Source organism: Rattus norvegicus, chromosome 10, assembly GCF_036323735.1.
Source record: "Rattus norvegicus strain BN/NHsdMcwi chromosome 10, GRCr8, whole genome shotgun sequence".
Classification (NCBI taxonomy): domain Eukaryota; kingdom Metazoa; phylum Chordata; class Mammalia; order Rodentia; family Muridae; genus Rattus; species Rattus norvegicus.
In genome coordinates, this window is record NC_086028.1 from 69,677,491 (window position 1) to 69,699,310 (window position 21,820).

Sequence of the window (21,820 nt, forward strand, 5' to 3'; positions counted from 1 at the left end):
GCCAGAAAATAAAAATAAAATAAGCCATTTTTTAAAATTCCCTCATACTGACATGCCCACAGACCAAGCTGATCTAGACAATCCCTCTAGAGATGTTTTCCCCTATGCTATGCTTTACCTTGAGGTAAATTGGTTCTAAGACTTCATATGGCCCTTGCTTCTCTACAAAGTTCTCTTTCTGTTCTCTCCTGATCAATATAACATCTATTTTTTAACACTTAATCCCAGGAACAATGTTCAAATTTATTTCTAATTTTGAAGGTTCGAGATAAGGTTTGTATTCCAGAAAGGATGCTTATTCCAGTCAGAATGTTGTAAAGACTAAATAAGGTAAAATTTTAGTTGTCATCTATCTTATGTTTTGTATGTTTTTTTTTTTTTTTCATAGAAAGCTACTCTGGTTGAGCATGGGATCCGGCGACTTACGTTCCTAGTTGCACAAAAGGTATTGACACATGGATTATCTCTGCCTAGTATTTATATTGCCATCACAATCTTAAAGATAAGAAATGGGGTTTCAATAATGTGTTATTTATAGACTCTATACAAAGAAATTACTATTTCTCTATAAATTTAATTTTTAAAACAGCTTTTGATAATATTTGAAATTCTGGGAACTTAGCATCTGTTACTTAGTTTATTTTTAGTATTTTTTAAAAAGATTCATTTATTTTTATTTATACGAGTACACTGTAGCTGTCTTCGGACACACCAGAAGAGGGCATCAGATCCCACTACAGATGGTTGTGAGCCACCATGTGGTTGCTGGGAATTAACTCAGGACCTCTGGAAGAGCAGTCAGGTTCTTAACCTCTGAGCCATCTCCTCAGCCCCTATTTTTAGTATTTTTATTAATTGCCTAATTTACTAATTTTTATTAACTGGTCATTTATTCTTTTCTGTCTTCTCCCCCTTTTTTATTTGAAAGGATTTCAGAAAACAAGTCAACTGTGAGGTGGATCAGAGATTTCATGTAAGTAAAAGTGTCGACTGTACAAGGTTTTGTCTGAATATGGCTGAGTTATTTGGAAGGGCTAGATGACAATCAACCTTCTAAAGTATGGGAGTGAGGTTTTTTTTTTTTTTCTTTTCTTTTTTTTTTGGTTCTTTTTTTCCGGAGCTGGGGACCGAACCCAGGGCCTTGCGCTTCCTAGATTAGCGCTCTACCACTGAGCCAAATCCCCAGCCCCTAGGAGTGAGTTTTTAATTTTATCTACTATTCTAGGTTAAGTTTCCTTTTTCTTTTAAGCTCTGCTTTAGAAGTCTCATAGACATAGATAAGGATGAGTGTGGACGTTGCCTCTGATGAAGAAGAAACAGGAACTCAGCGGTCATTTCCCTACACAGGCCGTACACAGTCAGTAAGAAAGCAGCAGCTGCTGCACTTGGTTCTTACTAGAAATGGATGCAGGTTCTGATATCAGGAAGGCCAGTGATTCATTGTTTAAAATTCGTTCTGTCTTAGTTCTAAGAGCAGAAATGAATACTAAACTTTCTCTTTGCTTTCCCATTTAACTGAATGAACTCTGTATATTTGTGAGGCTAGGGCTTTTTATTGGAAAGAAAGTTAAGCTAATACTAGGCTCTAAACTTCAGTTTACTCAGAGGTCACAACCGGTATGGTCAGAACCAGAAACCTAGCCTGTATTCATGGTGTCACTCAGAATGACTGACTGTAGACAAAATGTTTCATTACAAATTGCTTCTTGTAACTAAGTAAGATTGCAAGGGTGTTAGGAAGTCTTGTTTTTTTCTGAGAACATTTTTACTGTTTTTGTTTATTGAGAGTTAAAATAATTAAGCTTACTATTCAAGTACTGCTCATTTGTAAGAAGGATCAGGCAACATTTTTTGTGTTGTGGAAAGGGCTTCCTCCACTCAAGGCCTTTGCTATTTTGTCTTTCCTCATACAGTCAGCTTGCAGCTCTGTCCAGTCTATAGAGCAGCGAGAGAGCCTACCCCGCAAGCTCAATAGCTAAGATTTTTCTGAAATGCTTTAGGAAATGTTGTGGACTACACAACTCGCTTGTGTTATTGATGTCAGGAAATCCAGCAGAGTGCAGGTAGACATCAATCAATAACTTCAGATAGGAAGCAGGAGTCAGTGGAGAAGTATGAGGAGCTTAGAGAGAACCCTGGGGCTTTAGGAAGAAAAATCAGGAGCTTAGAGAATAAAATTGATACTTGGGGATAGACTCTGAGTGCCCATGAATAAACACTGGCTGGTAGATGCTATCAGAACTAAGGTACACATGGCAGAAGCCAGGCCCTGGGTGTGTATCAGAATTGGGCTAGGCTTCTGAGCCGTTAGCAAGCTCACTTCTTTATCCCGGACATTGGAATTCCAGCATATTATTAAAGAGGGCGACATGAATTTGGAAAGTTATTTTACTTTTTTGCTTAGAGTGCATTTAGTGTCATCACACGTACAGTCCAGTGACTGCTTTCCTGTAGTATTCCAGGGTTAAATAAAACTGTCCCCTAAATTTTTCAAAAGAACAAAATTTATTGTTCTCATTAACATTTTTTATTTGAACTATAGATATAAAATGTATACGAACTACAACAACCACAATAACAGCAACAAAAATAACCTCATTTCTCAATCTGCCCTAGAGTCTGAACTACTTTAATATTTTTTCTTCCTGCTGTCCTCATATTTCTGAATTTAGGTTGCATAGGGATGTGTACAACTCAAATCTCTTAGTTAATGAGGCTAGCAGGCTGGCCTTCTGGCTGCTATCGTCCAGGTTTGATTTATAGTAACATCAAGTGGCAAATGAGTTAGATTATAAACGCCTTCACTGTTTGAATGAAGAAAGGCTGCTTAGAGCCTAGTGAACATTCAAAGTTTTGTTGTGGGCTGAATTTTCTGTTTGGCTTCTTAGAAATGATTACTGGGTTTGCAGGGGGCAAGGGCAACTTAATACTGAACTGCCAGGGAGCCTTGACAGGAGTTGTACAAGCGCAGGAATACAGTCCTGGTGCTTCTCAGAGTTTTCCGTTGGTGGCAGCTTGCCATTCGTGAAGAGTGCTTAGCCTCTGTCATATTGTCTGATGTGTGCTTGGCCTATAGTTAGTGTAGTGTGAAAAAGAGGAGGCTTTCCAGGAGTGTTAGAGATGAATCCCTTGATCTCCCTGGCTTTTTGGTAATCCACAGTGATGCATGCAGCCTCCTCTGTTCTACACTGTGAAATTCCTGCATTACTGAACAGGACAGAGAGTGTCCCTAGTGCGGCAAGGAGAGGAGAAAGGTTACTAAGTTTTGCTAACCACTACATTGGTTGGTGAGGACTGATACAAACTTCTCTTTCAAAGTCATGGATCTTTCTGACTACCCTAGAACCACAAGACAAATGAGAGCCAGACAAGAAAGAGGGACTCAGAGCTGGGCAGTGTGAACACCTGTAATCCCAGCACTAGAGAGGCAGAGGCAGGTGAACTCTGAGTTCAAGGCCAGTCTGGTCTACAGAGCTGAGCTCCAGTTCAGTGAGGGCTACACAGAGAAACCCTGTCTTGTAAAAACCAACTAACCAACTAACCAAACAATAACAAAGATAAAAGAGGGATTCATAGAGTGCAGGTGTACTGTAAGGTGTTTATTCCAGTACCAGTGAGTTTAGTACCTCATTGTTAGATCATGATTATCCAACAGAAAACTGGCCACTGGTGTGTCTGCTGCTTCCCTGACTATTTGATTCTACACACAGACTCTCTCTCTTACACAGCTATTACACCAGCAGTAAAAGCACTAGGTATGGAATCTGTTTTCATAGCCAACCTAATTAAGACAACTCTCCTTAATGAGAAGCAAAGAACTGCTTAGAATTAATGTTTAAATAGGAAGTTGTAGGAAAAACAAGTCTGTCTATTTAAATATATCTGTTGCTGTTTAAAAAAAAGATGTTTCTTGATTTGTTTGTTATTTGCTTGAGGTTTTTTATTATTGCTTTCTTTCTTTTTCTTATTTTTTGGGGGGGACGTGGCAGGGTCTCAGTCTGTCACCTCAGCCTCACACGTGCTGACCTATAGGCATATATACCTCCTGCACTGCCTTACAGCTTTGGCTTCTCTATTAAATCCCAGTTACTTACATAATCTTTTAGATCTTAAGCCCCAAAAGCTATATAACAAGAAGCTAATTGGTATATATTATGCTTTTTAAATTTTGAGCTCTTCCTATTTTTAAAGCAATAATATTTTCAAGGATATTAAAATATGAATTTTTAGAATATCTTCTTTTCTCTTAAAGAAAAAAAAACCCATAAGGTTCAAATGCTGTGACAGTATTCAAAAATCACATAGTTTGTGTTTAAAAAAAGTTTCCTTTTTTTCCCTTTGGTCTTCTAAGGGTTTGTGGGAATTTTTAAAAATTACCACAAATCTCCCAAGAGCTAGTTGGACTTTCACGATTGTTTACATGTGAGTGACGCCCATGTAAGGCAAAGTAGTTTGGATTATTATGGCCTTGAGGGAAGCATTTCCCATCATACATAGTTCTCATGGCTCATAGTTTATGTTTGCCTCTTTTCTGTTTTTAAGGTAGTTCTGTTTACTGGTGGACTAACTAGCCAGGTTTGGTTAGGGGTTTGTTTTAATTACAGTCTATATAATTAGTTCCCAGCATGTTGAGGTAGAAGAGAATTGCACCAGCAAGCTCCCAATTTCTTCATCTCATTAGGTTTTTAACACGATTATTAGTATCATAATCAGCTATGATGCTTTCTCTTTCAGGGTTTCACATTCTCTGATTTGCAGGGTGTCTTGATTGGCTAATTTAGGCAAATTATTTTGATTGTCTTGATGATGGTTGGCTGATTAGAACACAGCAGGGGTATAATTTCTTCCTGAGAAATGTTGCATTCTTTTGTTTTTTTGGTATTAGAACACTAAGAGGGTTTTCTTTGTGTACATTCAATTATGATATTTGCCCATAACACGAGAGCATGCCTCGAAAGCAATTACATTACTGATGGAATAAGCCGGAGTGCTGTGAGTGGGAACTTGGAAGCGTGGAGATGAGTGAGACGCAGGAAGTCACTAAAGCCATAGGATCAGAATCGAGTTTCTACTTTATTTTTATCCTGGTGTTTTGTAACATTTTGTTTGCCTTATAAGTCCCCAAAAGTTGCCTCTTAGTGGAAGCCTGCAGAATGAGCAGAATGAGCTGATTCTCCTGCTTGTCTAAGGCAGACATTTCTTGCCAGCCCCTGGTGGAAATGTTCTGAATGTCAGTGTATCAGAGTCTACCCAGAAGTTGGGGAGGGCAGTACATCACCTCAGATGCCTTCTCAGCTGTCTGGGATGGAGAGGCATTTGCTGTTTGTTGGGGAGCGGTTGCTTCTTGTTGTTTCACAGTTTGTTTTGTTCTTTTGGGAGGATCTCACTATACAGCCTTGACTGTCCTACAGCTCACAGAGATCTACCTGCCTCTGCTTCCTTGGTCCTGGGATGAAAGGCATGCACCACTACACCCAGTAAAAGCACGTCTTTAAACTGGCACTTTAACTCTGTCTTGTTACTGTACACAGATCACCCTCTGCCGAAAGACTAGCCCTTTTCCTATGCAGTGAAGACATTTCTTTTCAAACTGTCTGATTTTCCTGCCCACAGATTTGATTAATTGATTTGGTGGAAAAGAAAGCCTCTGTTAGAAATTTTGGATTGCTACTGTTTTGTTTTTCAGTAAAAATGGGACTGGTGTACACAGAAATGACATCATACAAGCCTGAGTTCAGGCACATAGCAAAGTGTGTGCTTTTAGACATTACTTACTTAGCTTTCAAGGAAAGCCCATGGAAGGATTTGTTTGTGTTTTTGTTATGTTTTACATTTTAGGTAAGAATCTGGAAGTAGATATCAGCTAGAGCACTTCCTACTTAGATTCTGACATGATGCTTCCTATGTTGTATGTCACTGGGACAGCCAGAGGGAGGTGTGCCGGAGAGCTGTTGAGAACGAAAGCCTGTTTATAAAATGTCAGCCATATGTAAAACCCACTTTCACTTTTGAAGGGCTTTTAAAGACCTTTTGATTTTTCTAGTGTTGGTAAATGAACCCCTAGAAGTCTGCTAAGTTCAATTTTACAGTTAAAATTCTAGGAAAATGTAGGCAGTCGTGGTGAGGCATCCCTATTCCAGCACGGGGAGGCAGAGGTGGGTGGAGGGGAAGACAACCTCATAGAGAGTTTCAGACCAGGATGTTGCAGTGAGACCTGGTCTCAAAAACAAACAAACAAACAAAAAAAACCAAAACAAAAAAAAAACCCAATAACTAGGAAATTATAAAATGAAATGATTTATTAAGTGTATAAGTGTGAGTGTGAAGCAGAATATATGTAGAAACAACTGCAGAAGTTTTCTGTGAATTAAAATCTCACGGTGTTACAGTATAAGTGTGCCTTGTTTCCTATTCTGTCTTAATTTTCCCTCTTTATTTTTTTGTCTCACAAAAAAAAAAAAAAAAAAAAACCCACATCTAAATAAGGAATTTTGGTCATAACAAGATAACAACAGCCTGTGCCTGAAACTCCAAAGGCATATGGGCTGTCAGGAGAGACTTGGGTTGATTTTCTCCTTGAGCTAAGCCTTGCTCTTCTTTAAAACGGGCTGCTGTGCTCAGGCCCTTAAAGCTCACAAAAGAGTGCCTCCAACTAGTAGATTTGAGTCTGCACTTCCTGCATGGCTCCTGAAGATGCATCCAATCGTCTAGGTCGCTGCCTGACGCCGACTCTTCCTTGATTACATTGCACTCATAATGAGGAAGGGGCCGCCTAATGGAAGGAACCTCCTAGAGAGGAAATAGTAATGACTCATTGCAGCACTGCCAGGAGAGCTTCCCATCCGAGAAACAGGAGTATTCCGTGTTAATAAGTTAAATTTCAGAAACTAATGAACTCCGCTAATTGAATTCATCTTTGCTAATTAATAGGGTTCTAGTAAATTGGTTGCTTTCTTGTGTAATGCTGTGCAGGAAGACCTAATGATTTCAAGTTCACTGGTCCCAACCTCTCTTTTCCTAGACAGCAGCAGTGACCAAAGTAGCACTGACTACTTCTTTTGTCTTGGAATGTTGTTATTTAAATCCTTGGAATGGTTGACTTCAGGATGAATTGGGGTGGGGGGGTACCACAGGCTCAAATTTTACTTGGCTAGTTTACATTTGACGAGTTTTCTTAAGGAGAAACTTGGGAAATCAGACTAGTAAGTCCCACTGCAGTGGTTGTAGTGTAAGGGTATATTGATTTTATTTACCAGATTGTGCCAAAAGTAACATGTAGGAACATTTTTTTTTCCCCACTTGAGAAATGAAGTGAAAACTTTTTCTTGGGAGATGATCGGTACTAAAGGTAGGCTGCTAATGTAGTGATTCTCAAGTGGGGTCAAAGCGAGCATTACCCAGAGGGCCCTTCTTCCCTGGAGTAAGCTCACACAAGAAACATGCTATCTAGGAAACTGCCATCTAGACACATGACTGAGGCCATATTGTGTCCCCAAAGAGCCATTCCATGAAGGACTAATACACTTTGCTTTTTTCTTTAACACAGAGAGAATTCCCCAAATTTTTCACATTCCGAGCAAGGGATAAGGTAAGGCTGATTCACTCCATTGCTTCCTTTTCTCTCCTTTTCTCCTTCCTCCCTTTTCCCCTTTCTTCCCCAACCCAACATCCTTCCCTCCTCTCTTTTTGTGCAGTGTAGTTCACTGCTGCCATTCTCCTTTCTCAAAAGCAAGCTTCCTTCAGAAAGGGTTTGCTTTAGAAAGTGATCAATGTGTTGACCCAAAGAAGGCCATAACTTCTAAAACGTCCCTTTCCTTCGGAACAGTTTTGATGTGTTATTAAAGACTGCTTTATTTAGTGGGATTATTTTTGTTACCTACAGACAATTGATTTATATTCAGCTCTTTATGTTCATTTGGTTTTTAGTTTTAAAGTAAATGTTTATACCATGTTGATTTCTCCCTCCTACCAGCTTATATTTTAGTGTCTCTTCCATTGACGGACTTATTGATAGACTTTCTAGCAAAACAATTTATATTCAGCAAACATGTAGAAATAGACTAATACACCTTTTTCTTTTGTGTAAACAATGATGTAGCTATTAGAATAAAATGCCCCCAAACTGAATACATCTAAAAATGATATGGTGGTTATTTATTATTATGTCCTTTGTGCTTTGTCATAAGTGATGATCTTGCTCTTAAGTATTTCGTACTACGTGGTTGAATCCACAACACTGCCATGTGAAGTAGATATTAATTAGTGTGAAGCAACCTATGTAGATGGTTGTTTTTAAAAAATTATAACATTATTAATGCTTTAGGAGTTCTGAGGGATTGGATTTTTCTGTGTTTTCATTTAGTTCTCTTTTTGGGGACAGAATCTTACTATGTAGACCAGGCCAACCTAAAACTCAGAGATCCACCTTGATCCACTTGAGAAACAGGGTGTTTGAGCACATACTTTCCTTTGTTTGTTTCTTTTCTTCCTTCCTTCCTTCCTTCCTTCCTTCCTTCCTTTCTTTCTTTCTTTCTTTCTTTCATTCTTTCTTTCTTTCTTTCTTTCTTTCTTTCTTTCATTCTTTCTTTCTTTCTTTCTTTCTTCCCCCCTCTCCTTTCTTTCTCTATTTCTCTTCTTCTCTTTGTGCTTTCTCTTTCTCTTCCTTCCTTTCCTCCCTTCTTCCTTCCTTCCTTTCTTTCTTTCTTTCTTTCTTTCTTTCTTTCTTTCTTTCTTTCTTCCTTCCTTCCCTCCTTCCCTTCCTTCCTTCCTTTTTATTTTTTGTTTTTTGTTTGTTTTTTTTCGAAACGTGGTATAATCCTTCTGCCTCAGGTCTGGCATTACAGATGCGAGTCACCATGTCCAGTCCTTAAGAATCTGTTTTACTGATACAATCTTAAAGTAATTTTGAAATTATTGCCTCTTGTAAGCTGTTTTCTCCTCTGATCCTTGTGCTCAGTTTGAGGAGGACCGCATTTATCGACATCTGGAGCCTGCTCTGGCTTTCCAGTTAGAGCTGAACCGGATGAGAAATTTTGACCTTACTGCCATTCCATGCGCTAATCACAAGATGCACCTGTACCTTGGGGCTGCTAAGGTGGAAGTAGGCACAGAAGTGACTGACTACAGGTTCTTTGTTCGTGCGATCATCAGGCACTCTGATCTGGTCACGAAGGTGGGTATATTAATGCTAATGGGAAGTTATCCTTGAGGGAAAGGACAGAAAATCAGTCACAGCTTAAAATCAGGGTTTTACTATTTGAATCCAAGCTTTTGCCTTTGTCACTTTCCAATATTCCAAATAAAAGGCTCATTTTTCTTTAATTTGCTTTTTCTTGGTATTAGAAGCATGAAAGCACTCACTTAAGAAAAGAAAAGTATGCACAGCAGAAAAACTCGCAAAGACCTGGTAATAGTAACAAATAAGAAGAAAGCTGTAGTAACCACTGTAAACTCTCTGAATGCGTGGGCTTCCTCCTATGCTAACCACTATATCCCACTGCTTTCCTTAGCTTGCCATTCTAATAGGTGTTCTTTCTAAAGAGCTCTGGCCTATGTGAAACATAATCACACTGAGGTTTCAGCTCGGGGATGCCTACCTCTTAAAGGCAATTATATCCTAAGAGGCTGGAAAAAGCGCTAACAGGAGCTCTCTGTTTAGCCCTTTCCTGTCCTTGCATTCAAGTACATGTGAAGGCTAGAAGTTTGTGTGAGAATATCTTCCTCTGTTGCTACCCATCTTTATTTCTATTTGTGTGCATGTGTGCATATGCACTTGGATGGGTAGGTGTACAACTTAAGCAATATGACAAAACAGTAAGGAATCTGGTTATACATGATTTACCTTTCTTTTGATTGTCAGTCTATTGACCATTGAAGGTGCACATGCGCTCGCGCACGCGCACAAACACACACACACACACACACACACACACACACACACACACACACACACGTTCTTTTAGCTCTCTACCTTGTTTTTTATTTGAGACAGTATCTCTCTCTGAACCTGGAACTTAGAGTTTCAGCTAGAGTGGCTGGCTGGTCTCTTAACCCTTTGATTCACCTGTGTACATTTCCCACCTCCCCCTGATGTTGAGGTTAGAGATGCTGGTTACCACTGAGCTTTTTCATGAGCCCTGGAGATCCAAACTCAAGTCTTCAGCTTTCCCAGCAACTAAACCATTTCCCAACCCCTCTGTATTGTTTCTAAAGCACATTAACAGTGGAGATTTTCTTCCTATATAGGAAGCTTCTTTTGAATATCTACAAAATGAAGGAGAGCGACTGCTCCTGGAAGCCATGGATGAATTGGAAGTTGCTTTCAATAACACAAATGTTCGCACAGACTGTAACCATATATTCCTCAACTTTGTGCCCACAGTCATCATGGACCCATCAAAGGTACATTTCTCACAGTTTTCTCTATCAGTCCCCCCAAACGACTCATTTGTATGTGACCCACAGGCTGCTTGTTAAGACTGTTTGATGAGAACAATTTTTTTTACCTAGTCATTAGGAGAAGTCAGAACTGAAGGTGGCATGCTAGTTACTCGCTGGCTATTTGCTTGCTGTAGTAAAAGCTCCTCCATTGATAATAGTTTTATATTCGCCAAGGTATTAGTCCTATTTTATATGGTCTCCTAGAATTTCTCATCTGAAGTAATTAATTTTGCTATTGTTAGATGTTTTGACTAAATTATTGCCTTTATGCATTAAATGGTACTTATGAGTAACCTTGCTTACATGCCACACTGTCCCAAACTGCCTACCCTATTTCCCCACGGTGAGAGAATTTGGCTGTAAGGAATTTCACATGATGTGTCTGTTTCTATCCCCGAGGCTCTATTCTAAACTGTGTATTTAAGATGTACAAATATGGTTCCAAACTTAGCTTTCATCCTACCTAGGTGGAACAGAGAAGGGCAAGTGGATCTATTCCTGGTCTCTCTGCCTTTTCCTGTGTTGCTGTGCATATGTATAGGACTGTCAGTATCTACCTTTCTTCCACATCCGTTGTAGACATGAACTTTTGCTTCTTCTCAAAACATTGTCACGCTTATTTCAAGCTAGCAGAGAATGATCTTCAGCTTCTGGTCCTCCTCCCTCCACCTTCCAAGTGCTGGGTTATACAGTACTGGTGATCAAACCCAGGGCTGTACGAGTGCTTCCTAATCCCTCCACTATCTGAACTCTATCTCCAGTTCTGATTTTGTCTGTTGGAGTTAGTGTCCAAGGCCTAAGAGAGTTTTCTCCTTTTTTCCTTTAAAACCCCAGGCTAATGATGGGAAAATTGTGTCTGACTGGAAGCTGTCCTTTGAGTTTCAATTCTCATCATCAGATACAGCAAAATTTCACTTCAGCACCAATAAAGCTAGAAGTCTTATAGTATGGCTAGGATACTATATATTTTTAGAGTGTCCTTTTCTCTATGAATTTTTTTTTTTTTGAAACATCAGCCCCTCTGCCCCTTCTCTGAGTACTCATACTCTACCTTGCTAATCACACATCTGTTTCCTATACACACAGATTGTTAGCTTTTATCCTCTGGAGAAAAGAATGGTTAGCAAGCACAGGGTGGGAAAAGGGAAGCTATCTCCTTGAAACGTATCCTAAGTTAAAATTCTATGGTACAGAAACACAATCCATGCAGAGTGATACCTACTACTGAGACCCATAATTACCATATAAGGTAATTTCAATGCTTTGTAAGACGCTGAGATAGCACTGAGAAAGACACTTCAGAATGACCTGGGTACTTGCAGCCCCACAGGGGACTATTAAAGTTTTAGCATGTTAGGAACAAAACCATTTATGCATTTATCTACTTAGTAAGACTTGGTTCTCTCCTTATACCATGTGGGTTCCAAGGATCAAATGAAAGTTCTCAGACTTGGTGGCAAATGCCTCTATCCACTGTGCCATTGTATTAACTTACAAAGTCACTTTCAAGAATATCTATTTAAAAGAAGTCTTCTAACTCTGTAGAGTACTAAACTGTCTCAATACAAGTTTCAGGGAAATGAGGAAACATCTCATCTCTGTAAATACCAGTTGGATTTGGCAGTGACCAAATTTTAAAGATCTAATGTTTAGAGGGAATGTTCTGGTACAACCTACAAATTGCCTTTCTTTAATTTGTGCAATTTACTAAGAGACATACATTATCAAGTTTAATAAAATTTTGTGGAAAAAAGCTCATGGTGGTAATTGCTGTGTTGATTTAAGGTCGGGGAAAGTGCAGTGAAACATAGTTACCATGCATAGAAATGCTACTTAATAGCTATTTAACCAGAGGTTTTATTCTTATTTGGGGCTTTCTCTTAAATCCCCTGGCTTTTAATTTTAGCTATTGCAGATCATTGATATAGAGTATGAATATAATTAGGAAAAGGGAAGGAGTTGTACAGATTTGGAGGCCGTGATTCACAGAAAACCACTCAAATTCCAAACCAGCATGAAATTGTTTCTAACTTGTTCCAAGCAATAGTAGGATTGCGGCGCCCTAGTTTCTTTCTGTTGCTGTGATGGAAAACAAGCAAGGAAAACTACACCCAAAAGCAATGTAGGGAAGGAAAGGTGTTATTTCAGCTTCCACTTCCAGATCACAGTCCGTCATTGAAGAAATTCAGAACAAGAACTCAAGGTAGGAACCTACAGGCAACATGAGGAAGGCTGCTTAACGTTGCCTACCAGCTCAAACAGCTTTCTTACCATACAGCTCAGATCTGCCCACCTAGGGCCAGTGTTGCCTGCGGTAGCCTGCCCTCTTCATCTATCAAGACAGTCTAGCCAAGGCAATTCTTCACTTAAGGTTTCCTTCTTCCAGGTGACTCTAGGTTGTGTCAAATTGACCATAAAAACTAAATAGGATAGGGAGAGTAGACGATAGGAGTTCTCTTTATAAAGTCTAACTGTGGTTCCTATCTCCATAAACCAGCATCTTATTCCAATGAGCCTTTGCAAAGATGTGCAAACTTAAAACAACTTTTAGTTACAAAGCATTTCAGATTTACACGTAGTATTGTATCTGTGTCAGATTGAAGAATCTGTGCGGAGCATGGTAATGCGCTATGGAAGCCGGCTGTGGAAATTGCGGGTCCTCCAGGCAGAACTGAAAATCAACATTCGCCTGACAACAACTGGAAAAGCGATTCCCATCCGCCTCTTCCTGACAAACGAGTCTGGCTACTACTTGGACATCAGCCTGTATAAGGAAGTGACTGACTCCAGGACAGCACAGGTACAGTAGTCAAGCAGGCTCCTCCAAGGTTTGATTGGGTCCAGCACATGAAACCCCATTGGTTATCCTTCACATTTGAAACCATTTTTGTCCCTCTTGATAAACGCATTATGAAACCTAACCTTTCGTTGGATATTGGTGAGGCCTGACAGGGCAGCTGGGTCAACGCCACAGGTGATTGTGCCGTTCACAGGGTTTCTTGTTTCTAGGGGTTCTTGTGCTACTTAGTGATCTAGACTGCCTGGTACCATTTCTTCTTCCTGTTCTAGGACAGTTGACCCTTCACTGGCAGATGAGGAAAGGAGACTTGCTGGGATTTATCTCTAACTTTTGTCATTACAAAGAGAAAGTTTCAGTGTAGAGGAACATTAGGAACAGGCCCAGCAGTGGCTTCTTTGTGCTTGTACACTGTGTATTCCATCTGGGCATTCTCACTTTCCTTCATTGACCTGAGTGCTCTGTGGCTGTATGTGAGGAGAGTGGCAGACTGTGACATATTTTCCAGGGGGGGAAATCGGGGAATGCAGAATGAAAAATGAATCACCTGGTTCTATGATAGCAGTATTCTTTTTTAATTTGCTCACTCTATGTGTTTCTAAGCATTTGAACCATTTTCTATGATATTGGTACATCTTCAGAGGTTGTATGTTATTTTTTTTTTTCTTTTCTTTTTTTCGGAGCTGGAGACCGAACCCAGGGCCTTGGGCTTGCTAGGCAAGCACTCTACCACTGAGCTAAATCCCTAACCCGTATGTTATTTTAAGGCTTCAGTGGGTACTTGGAAAGTGTACTTCTGCAGAAGGGTGGGCTTGAACCAGAGTTTTAGACTGTTTTATACATTTGGTTCTGGGAAGAGATTATGTGGCTTTTGCTTTTATTTATGTCCATTTAAATCTAAGAATAGAGGTAGAAAAAGACATCTTTGCCTGTGCTTTGGAGATGAGTTTTTTTAATTCTAGTTTAGGCAGTTTTCTTAGTGACCTTTCATTTTGTTCTGTCATTCTCAGTTAGATGACCAAAGAACTCTATTCTTTATGAAGCCAGCAGTTCAAACAGTGTTCATGGAGTGCAGGGTGAGCGAGAAAAAGGGCTCCATAGCTTTTGCTGCATGTGATGTTTTTCAGGACAATCTTAAGGACATTCTCCGTCAAGGCTTTCCAGGCTAGGGATACTTTAATTAACTTCTACAATGGCTTCAAGGCAGGCCTATTCTCCTGTAAAATAAGAGGGCCACTTGAGATTTTAATGTTTTTGATAAATATGTTTTTTCTTCATAACTTTCTTCTTTCCATTTCTTTTGTTAGAAAGCTCTTAGATTTCCCCGATGCTGGTTGCTGGTGACACTTGCGCATGAAAGACACAGGTGCCTTCAGCAGAGATTTCGTATTGTGCCTGACACAAAATAAACACTTAATAGGCATCTGCAAGAGTGAATAAACTGCCCTCGACCTGAAGGGGAGCAGCATATTTAAAAAGCCCTAGAGGAAGCCAGGCTTTGCTTTGTCATAGAAGCCAGGTGGTAAGCAGTGGTGGAAGTGGGAAGTGACCACAGAGCAACCCCAGACACTTGCATGTGCCAGTGACTACTGGTCCTTATCTCTGAACTTCGTTTTCTCTTTTCTTGGTGACTCCTAGGAAGCTGAGATAGTGTAGGACCATGATTATCATCTGTTCATTTGTTTAATTTTTACAGATACTTACACTGTGTCAGGAACTATGGGTAAAGCACTTCCTCCTTAAGAAATGTATTATCACAATGGGAAAAAGACAGACGAGGAACTGATGTTTGCATGATATGACAAGAGCCATTATAAAGAAAATACATACAGGGTTCTAAGGATGCCCCCCGACTGTGTAGATCAGAGATGGTTCTCTAAGAGAAGCCCAACTGCAGCTATCAGTGGGAGATATAAATGAAGCTATTCATGTTTTCAAACTTATAAAACGTGCCCTGCACCAACTAATTACAATGTTCATCATAGGAGAAAATGGAACTAACATAGGTAGCTCGTCATTCAGGGCTTGAGTTAGGATCCATTACTACCAGTCTCCTGGCCTACTACCTTATTTGTCCTGCTGATAAGAAGAGAAGTCAACTGGCTTGAGTTTCATGTTTATCATACAGTCTTTGTCCTGTAGGCTATAATGAACAATGTCAGGCGGTCCTAAGTAGGCAGGAGAGGTTTGGGTTATCTGTTCCTTAGGTGAGCTGATTTCCAGTGAGGAACATGGAGAGAATAGTCTAATGTCACCTTTAATGAGTTTACAGTGGTAAGGAGTTTATATGGTTTACATATAACATAATGGATGTACTTGATTAAGTCTGACAATTGTATATGTTTGTGAGAGTGTCATCACAGTCATGATTGAGAATTTCTTGTTACCCCATAAGCAAAAGGCAGAGCTCCAGTCATAGACTCAGGCAGCCATTGATCTGCTCTCTGTTGGTGTAGATTAGTTTTGCCTGTCCTATAGTTGCATGTGAATGAAGCCAGACAGGTCATACCACTTTGTATCCCGCGTGGTTTGTTTAACTTAATGTTTTGCGGGTTCATCTGTGTTGCGTGGACTATGACCATGCACCTCTTCATTGATGAGCAGTATTTCATTCTGTACATTTACCAAGCGTTTATATCCGTTCAACTATTGCAGTTTTAGTTCCAATTTTGGATTGTTGAGAATAAATCTTTACGCTGCATTCATTTGCAACCTGTTTTGTTTGGGACACAATCTCACTGTGTGACTCTGGCTATCCTAGAACTCACTCTGTAAACCAGGCTTGCTTTTGAGCTCACAGAGATCTTCCTGCCTCTGCAGTGCTGGGATTAAAAATGTGTACCATCATGCCCAATTATTATTTGCAAATCTTTATGTGAATACATTTTTATTTCTCCTGAGGAAATACATAGGAGTCTAGTTGCTGGTCCATAGTAACTATATTTTTAACATTATAAGAAACTGATAAGCTACTGAGTGGTTCCTGTTTTAAATCCCTGCAACAATGTATACACCCAGACGGCTTTCTGCAGTCCCGTTCCTTGCTGCATCCTTATGTTGCTTTATTCTGTCTAACCCAGCTTCATCCTAGAGCTGGGCAAGTGAGTGAGTTTCAAATCCTGTCCCCAACCTTGCTGCTTTCAATTTTTAATTGTGTGTGTGTGTGTGTGTGTGTGTGTGTGTGTGTGTGTGTGTGTAGGTGTAGGTGTAGGTGTAGGTATCTGTAGGTGTATATAGGTCAGATAAGAACAGCTTGCAGGAATCAGGTCTTTCAGACCCAGGCATTGAACTCAGCTGTCTCACAGGCTTCAGGCTGCCATTTCATTCCTCTTTCTTATTCTGATGCAGTCTTTTCCCTAATCCAGTTTTTTCATATTGTACTCTTGTCCAAAACACTTGGAATCTATTAAAAGTATGACTTAATTCTTTCATTTCCAGGATGTTGGTGCTGCTGTCTTCCATATAGTAACTTTGCCCTTTGGTCTTACAGAAGAGGGTTTGGAGTTTAACTGGGGGGCATCTAAACAGCCTATGATTTATAGTGCAGCATAAGAACTGACTGGCAAGTCAGCAGAGAACTAGTATTTCTCTGAGATGTGATACTAAGGATTCACTTAGCTGGACAACCTTCAGGCTTAGGACAGTACTTAATTCTGTTCTATGCGTATATATCAAATTCATGAATCTTGTGCTTATATTTTAGGTCCAAACAGATATGTGAAAAGAAAAATACACACACACACACACACACACACACACACACACACACACACACACCTTTTCATCCCAATCTCCATTTGTATTCAGAGTGTTGGGAATCTATATTTTATGTGCTCATACATAAAGTGCCTAGTTTAGTGTTATACAACCTCTGAGCACTCAATAAATATTAATTGAATTGAAATAATGGCATCCCTTATAAATATTCATGAGCAAATAAAACTAGCTAAATATATGGAGTATGAAGTACTCTTCTAGAAATATTTGAGTTAAAAATGATTAAAAACTGGCATGGTGGTTTCATTTTGTGACAGTCCAGCAGTTGTAGGAATTCACTAGTTATAAACAGTGTACTAAAGAGAAGCATATATAGTTTAATATATAATTTAGTAAAATGTAGTGATTTTACCATAGGCTCTGTCTTATGGGCTAACAAGAATTAACTAGGTGAGTGGATGAAATTTGCCTCTGGTAGAGATAGTTGAAGCTTTGGTGTAACTAACAGTACTTACAAAGCACCTTCTTATGCAGGGGACTAATGCATGATCAAGTGATAGAGCCTTGATTTGGCCCAAGAACAAGAATCATCTCTAGTGCTGCTTCTTAACTTTAATACTAGAGCTGTTCTGTCTACTCAGCTGACATCATTTTTTACTATCTGAGATTTAAGTCATGTCAGAAGACAAGTGCTACCACTCTGTCTCTGAGATGTGAAATTTACACTGGACTTTGTTGTTGATTTCAACTAATCCCAAACTAAGCACATCCTAGTACATATGGCTGGTTGCATAGCACTATGGCTGGTTGCATAGCACTATGACTGGTTGCATAGCACTATTTTAGAGTCTTTTCTAACCGGTGGAGAAAGGACAGCACCAAATACCCAGAGTCATGAGGCAAGTCTCCACTATTTAGCATTTCTCCCACCCTCAACTATTTTGCAAGAAGTAACAGTCCTGGAAAGCATTGCCATTGGTGGCTGTTTCATTTTCTGTCTCGCTCTTCATTGCCTGTGCATTCTGTTTCCCCCCACAGATCATGTTTCAGGCGTATGGAGACAAGCAGGGACCACTGCATGGAATGTTAATCAATACTCCGTATGTGACCAAAGACCTTCTTCAATCAAAGAGGTTTCAGGCACAGTCCTTGGGAACAACGTATATATATGATATCCCAGAGATGTTTCGGCAGGTAAAGGTGTCTGATGGGTGGGAGCTCTGAGGAAACAAACTTTCTCTGAGTCTTCATTGGGTACAGCTTTGCCTTGAGAAGGGCAGGAGATATCTTGACCCTATTCTAACCTCTATTTCCTTGATGGTTTTAGTGACTTTCTTACTCAAACGTAGGATGGCTGTTTATAAATTAACAGGTGGAATGGTGAGAAGAGAAATCTCAAGTAGGAGAAAGTAAGCCCATGCCACATGTTCTGGCTTACAAGAGCCCATGTGAGGAGTCCCTTGTATTATGTCTGTGATCTAATTAGAGATAGTAAAAAAGAAGAATGGAACTTGGGTTTTCATATACATGTTTTCCAGAATGGTTCCTTAGCCTAAGCTAATACGAGAGTCAATATAGGTAGCATAGACAAATAGATATAGCAAAATATTTGGTTTAAGGTATAACTTCTTTTGTAGGAGATTTATTACAGTTGAATTAAAGCTAGCATGAGAAAGGCATGATACTACGAAGCTTCCCCATATGAAAATATACTCCTTGGTCTTTATGATGGGGCACCCTCTGCTATGTGCAGATCTGTCCCATCAGAAGTGTGTGTGGCTCTATCACAGGCAAGACGTAACAGATGAAAGGGAAAGCACGGAAGAGTCCTGGGTCTGCAGAAGTCTGCAGTCCTTAGTCAATGCTGTCGGCATTACCACATCTGAGATTCATGTAATACTTCTCTGTGGCCGTTTAGTAGTCTGAGGTTCCCCTAGTACCCAGAAAAACACGTGACCTTTATGTAACTATTTATTCATACATTGCGTGTCAGTCTATATTCCTTTAACTGAAAAGGGACACAGCCAGGACAGCTAACTATGGGTCATTTGGGCTTTAGACGTTTAAGACAAGAAAGCACAGACCTGAAGTAGTTCCTGCTTCATGAACAAGTTGTTTTATTTTCATAGGAGGTAGGACATGGTGACTCAAATGCTTTTATAAATGCACAGGTATGCCTGTATTCTCCAATTTGAGAGGATTTGATCTCTATTTATAGTCATACCCATCTAAGTTCAATGCGTGGGCCTTTCACTGTGAAAAGTAGTGAAGGGATCTTCCCTTAACCTATAGTAGAAAACTGGTCCTGGATTTCCTGGGTTTGCTTGTACTAGCAGAATATCCTGCCTGCTTTTTTAAAAATAATCTTCCGTTGACAGGTTTCCCTAGGATCCCCACCTTCGAACACTCGGGTACACATACTTCTAAAATGAGATAATAGTATTTATTTGGTTTTATTAGTTTTGTTTTGTTTTGCCTTTTGAGACTCACTATGGCCTTGGCTGACCTAGAACTGACTATGTAGTATGTAGACCAGGCTGGTCTAGAACTCACAGAGAGCCTGCTTCAACCTCCCGAGTGCTGAGGCAGAGATTAAAGACTTGAGGCAGCACTGCCATGGTGTTAGGGCTTTGTGTGTGTTAATGCTCCACTGCTTTTTCAGACTCATTCAGTAGTCTGACTTTGTTGGATAAGTACCCGACTTTTGACCTACTAAAAAATGTTCTAAAAATGGTTCCAAGTATATGCTTGCTGAGAGTGAAGGTTGGAACATTTAGTCCAAGGATCGCGTTCTCCCTAGAGCTCTTGGAAAAGAAAGCAGAGTCAGAGTAACTGAGTTTGGCAGTGATTTCTATCCATGCTGAAATGTTAATTGTTACTGATAGTCAAACTTCTTTCTTCCATTAGTCGCTCATCAAGCTCTGGGAGTCCATGTCCACTCAAGCATTTCTTCCTTCACCCCCTTTGCCTTCCGACATACTGACGTATACTGAACTGGTGTTGGATGATCAAGGCCAGCTTGTCCATATGAACAGACTTCCAGGAGGAAACGAGGCAAGTAGCTAAGCCCCTGTCCCTTTCCATGTCTGCATCCACTAGCACCAGGCTTCCATGGAGCTGCCATTGCACAGTAGGAGCTGAGACTCAAGTGGGAGACTCAGGATAGAATTTTGGGTAGATTTCCTCAGTGAGAGAATGGACCAAATCTAGAAATTATGTGAAATTTTTAGATATGAAAATTGTGCTTTTTGAAAAGGGGTATTTTCTGATGCACATATATACTTTAAAGATCAAAGGTCTAATATTTTGGATTTGCTTCAAAATAGAATGTAAGTGGACCAAGATTGTGAGTTCATAATTGAAGATACATGAGAATAGATTATTTTCCTTTTTTTATAGAAGTTTGGAATTTTGAGATCTTTAGAGATCTCTTTTTGTACTTGATTTATTACATTTGGTGATATTGTGAGCATAGTAAAGAAGTTCTTCCTAAAGGGCTCACCCAGAGTTGACGGCTTAAAAGAAAAGAAGCACAAAGCCTGTTTGCTTGTTTGTTTTTGGAGCAAGGTCTGATTGACTACATTTGCCTGCATGGCCTGGAACTCACACATAGACTAGGTTGGTTTTAAACTCTGCCTGCTTTCTGAGTGCTGGGATTAGAGACGTGTGCCACCACACCTGCCTGAAAATCTTAAAGTTGGGTAGAGAGGGACAAGGAGTGATTCTGGAATGACTTGGTGAGAATATAATAAAAAATATTATTTTTATATTATTTTTCCCAAAATAATATATATTTAAATTTTTAAAATTTAAAATATAAATTTAAAAAATAAATAATAAATATGATAAATTATTATCCATTAAAAATAATAAATCTTTTAAAAATAAAAAACACATTTCTAGCCATGTGTTGTGTCACACACCAGTATTTAGAAACTGAGGCAGGAAAATTAGTAGATAATCTGGGCTATGTTACTTCCTGTCTTAAAACAAACAGAAAGCATTTTCTGAGATTGATAACTTTTCTCATATAGTACTGTATAATAATGACATAAAGGTGCATTCTTGTGTGTCCCCTCATCTCCATGTAGTAAGTCATAAGATTTTGATTATGCTTCTAATGTACAATTATAGTGATGATAAAAATATTAACACACCTAAAAATACAGATGTTTTTATTGAAGATCCACATAATTCCTAGCTAAACTTATTCCTTAGAATAATCCTTACCTGGGTGTTTACTGTAAGCAGGCTGGCTGATCCCTGGAGGTGCCATGTGAATTTGTTCCATTGCGTTCAGTGTCTTATTGTTCGGGTCTTTGGAAATAGGGTCTCTCTGTGTAGCCCTGGCTATCCTGGAGCTCACTTTGCAGGATAGCCAGACCTTGAACTCTGTCTCTGCTATGATTAAAGGCATGTGCCACCAAGCCCAGCTTCTGTATCCTTTTCTAAAATATTTGTTCTGTGAATAGGGTTTATGGCTTTTCCGTACCACAGTCTAGGCAGCAAGAGCAGCTGATTTAGTTCTAGGATGGAGACAAGCACTAGAGCAGATGCAGAGGCTTAGATTGGTAGGAGATCTTCCAATCTGGTGCCTCAGCAAGAAGATGAGGTGAAGTGGCAGCTGCTCCAGGAGCAAATGCATCTGCATCGGCACACAAAGTTGAAGCAGAGCTCGGTATCTACTGTGTGGCTTCTGCTCACAAGCCCCTCAGCAGGAAAGAAAAGCTCGTTGTGTTAGTCTGCAATTTTGATTCATTGAATAGCTTTTGAGGAATAGAAAGTGCCCTTGTGAACATGAGGCTGAGAGTAAAACAGTTTTAACTAATGTAATTAAAACACAAAATGAGATTTTTTTTTTTAAAG

At 39.6% G+C, this 21,820-nt stretch overlaps 1 protein-coding gene across 9 annotated transcripts in view; it reads left to right on the forward strand.

Annotated features, from left to right (window-relative positions):
• The window catches only part of Acaca (acetyl-CoA carboxylase alpha), a 262,262-nt gene that overhangs the window by 165,864 nt on the left and 74,578 nt on the right, over window positions 1-21,820 (forward strand). For all 9 annotated transcript variants that reach the window (XM_039086752.2, XM_039086753.2, XM_039086758.2 and 6 more), the window contains 8 exons: window positions 389-445; window positions 929-973; window positions 7,547-7,588; window positions 8,957-9,172; window positions 10,246-10,401; window positions 13,037-13,240; window positions 17,993-18,148; window positions 19,862-20,008. In XM_039086752.2, coding sequence (XP_038942680.1) covers window positions 389-445; window positions 929-973; window positions 7,547-7,588; window positions 8,957-9,172; window positions 10,246-10,401; window positions 13,037-13,240; window positions 17,993-18,148; window positions 19,862-20,008 — 1,023 coding nt within the window. The remainder of the gene's footprint in view (window positions 1-388; window positions 446-928; window positions 974-7,546; window positions 7,589-8,956; window positions 9,173-10,245; window positions 10,402-13,036; window positions 13,241-17,992; window positions 18,149-19,861; window positions 20,009-21,820) is intronic.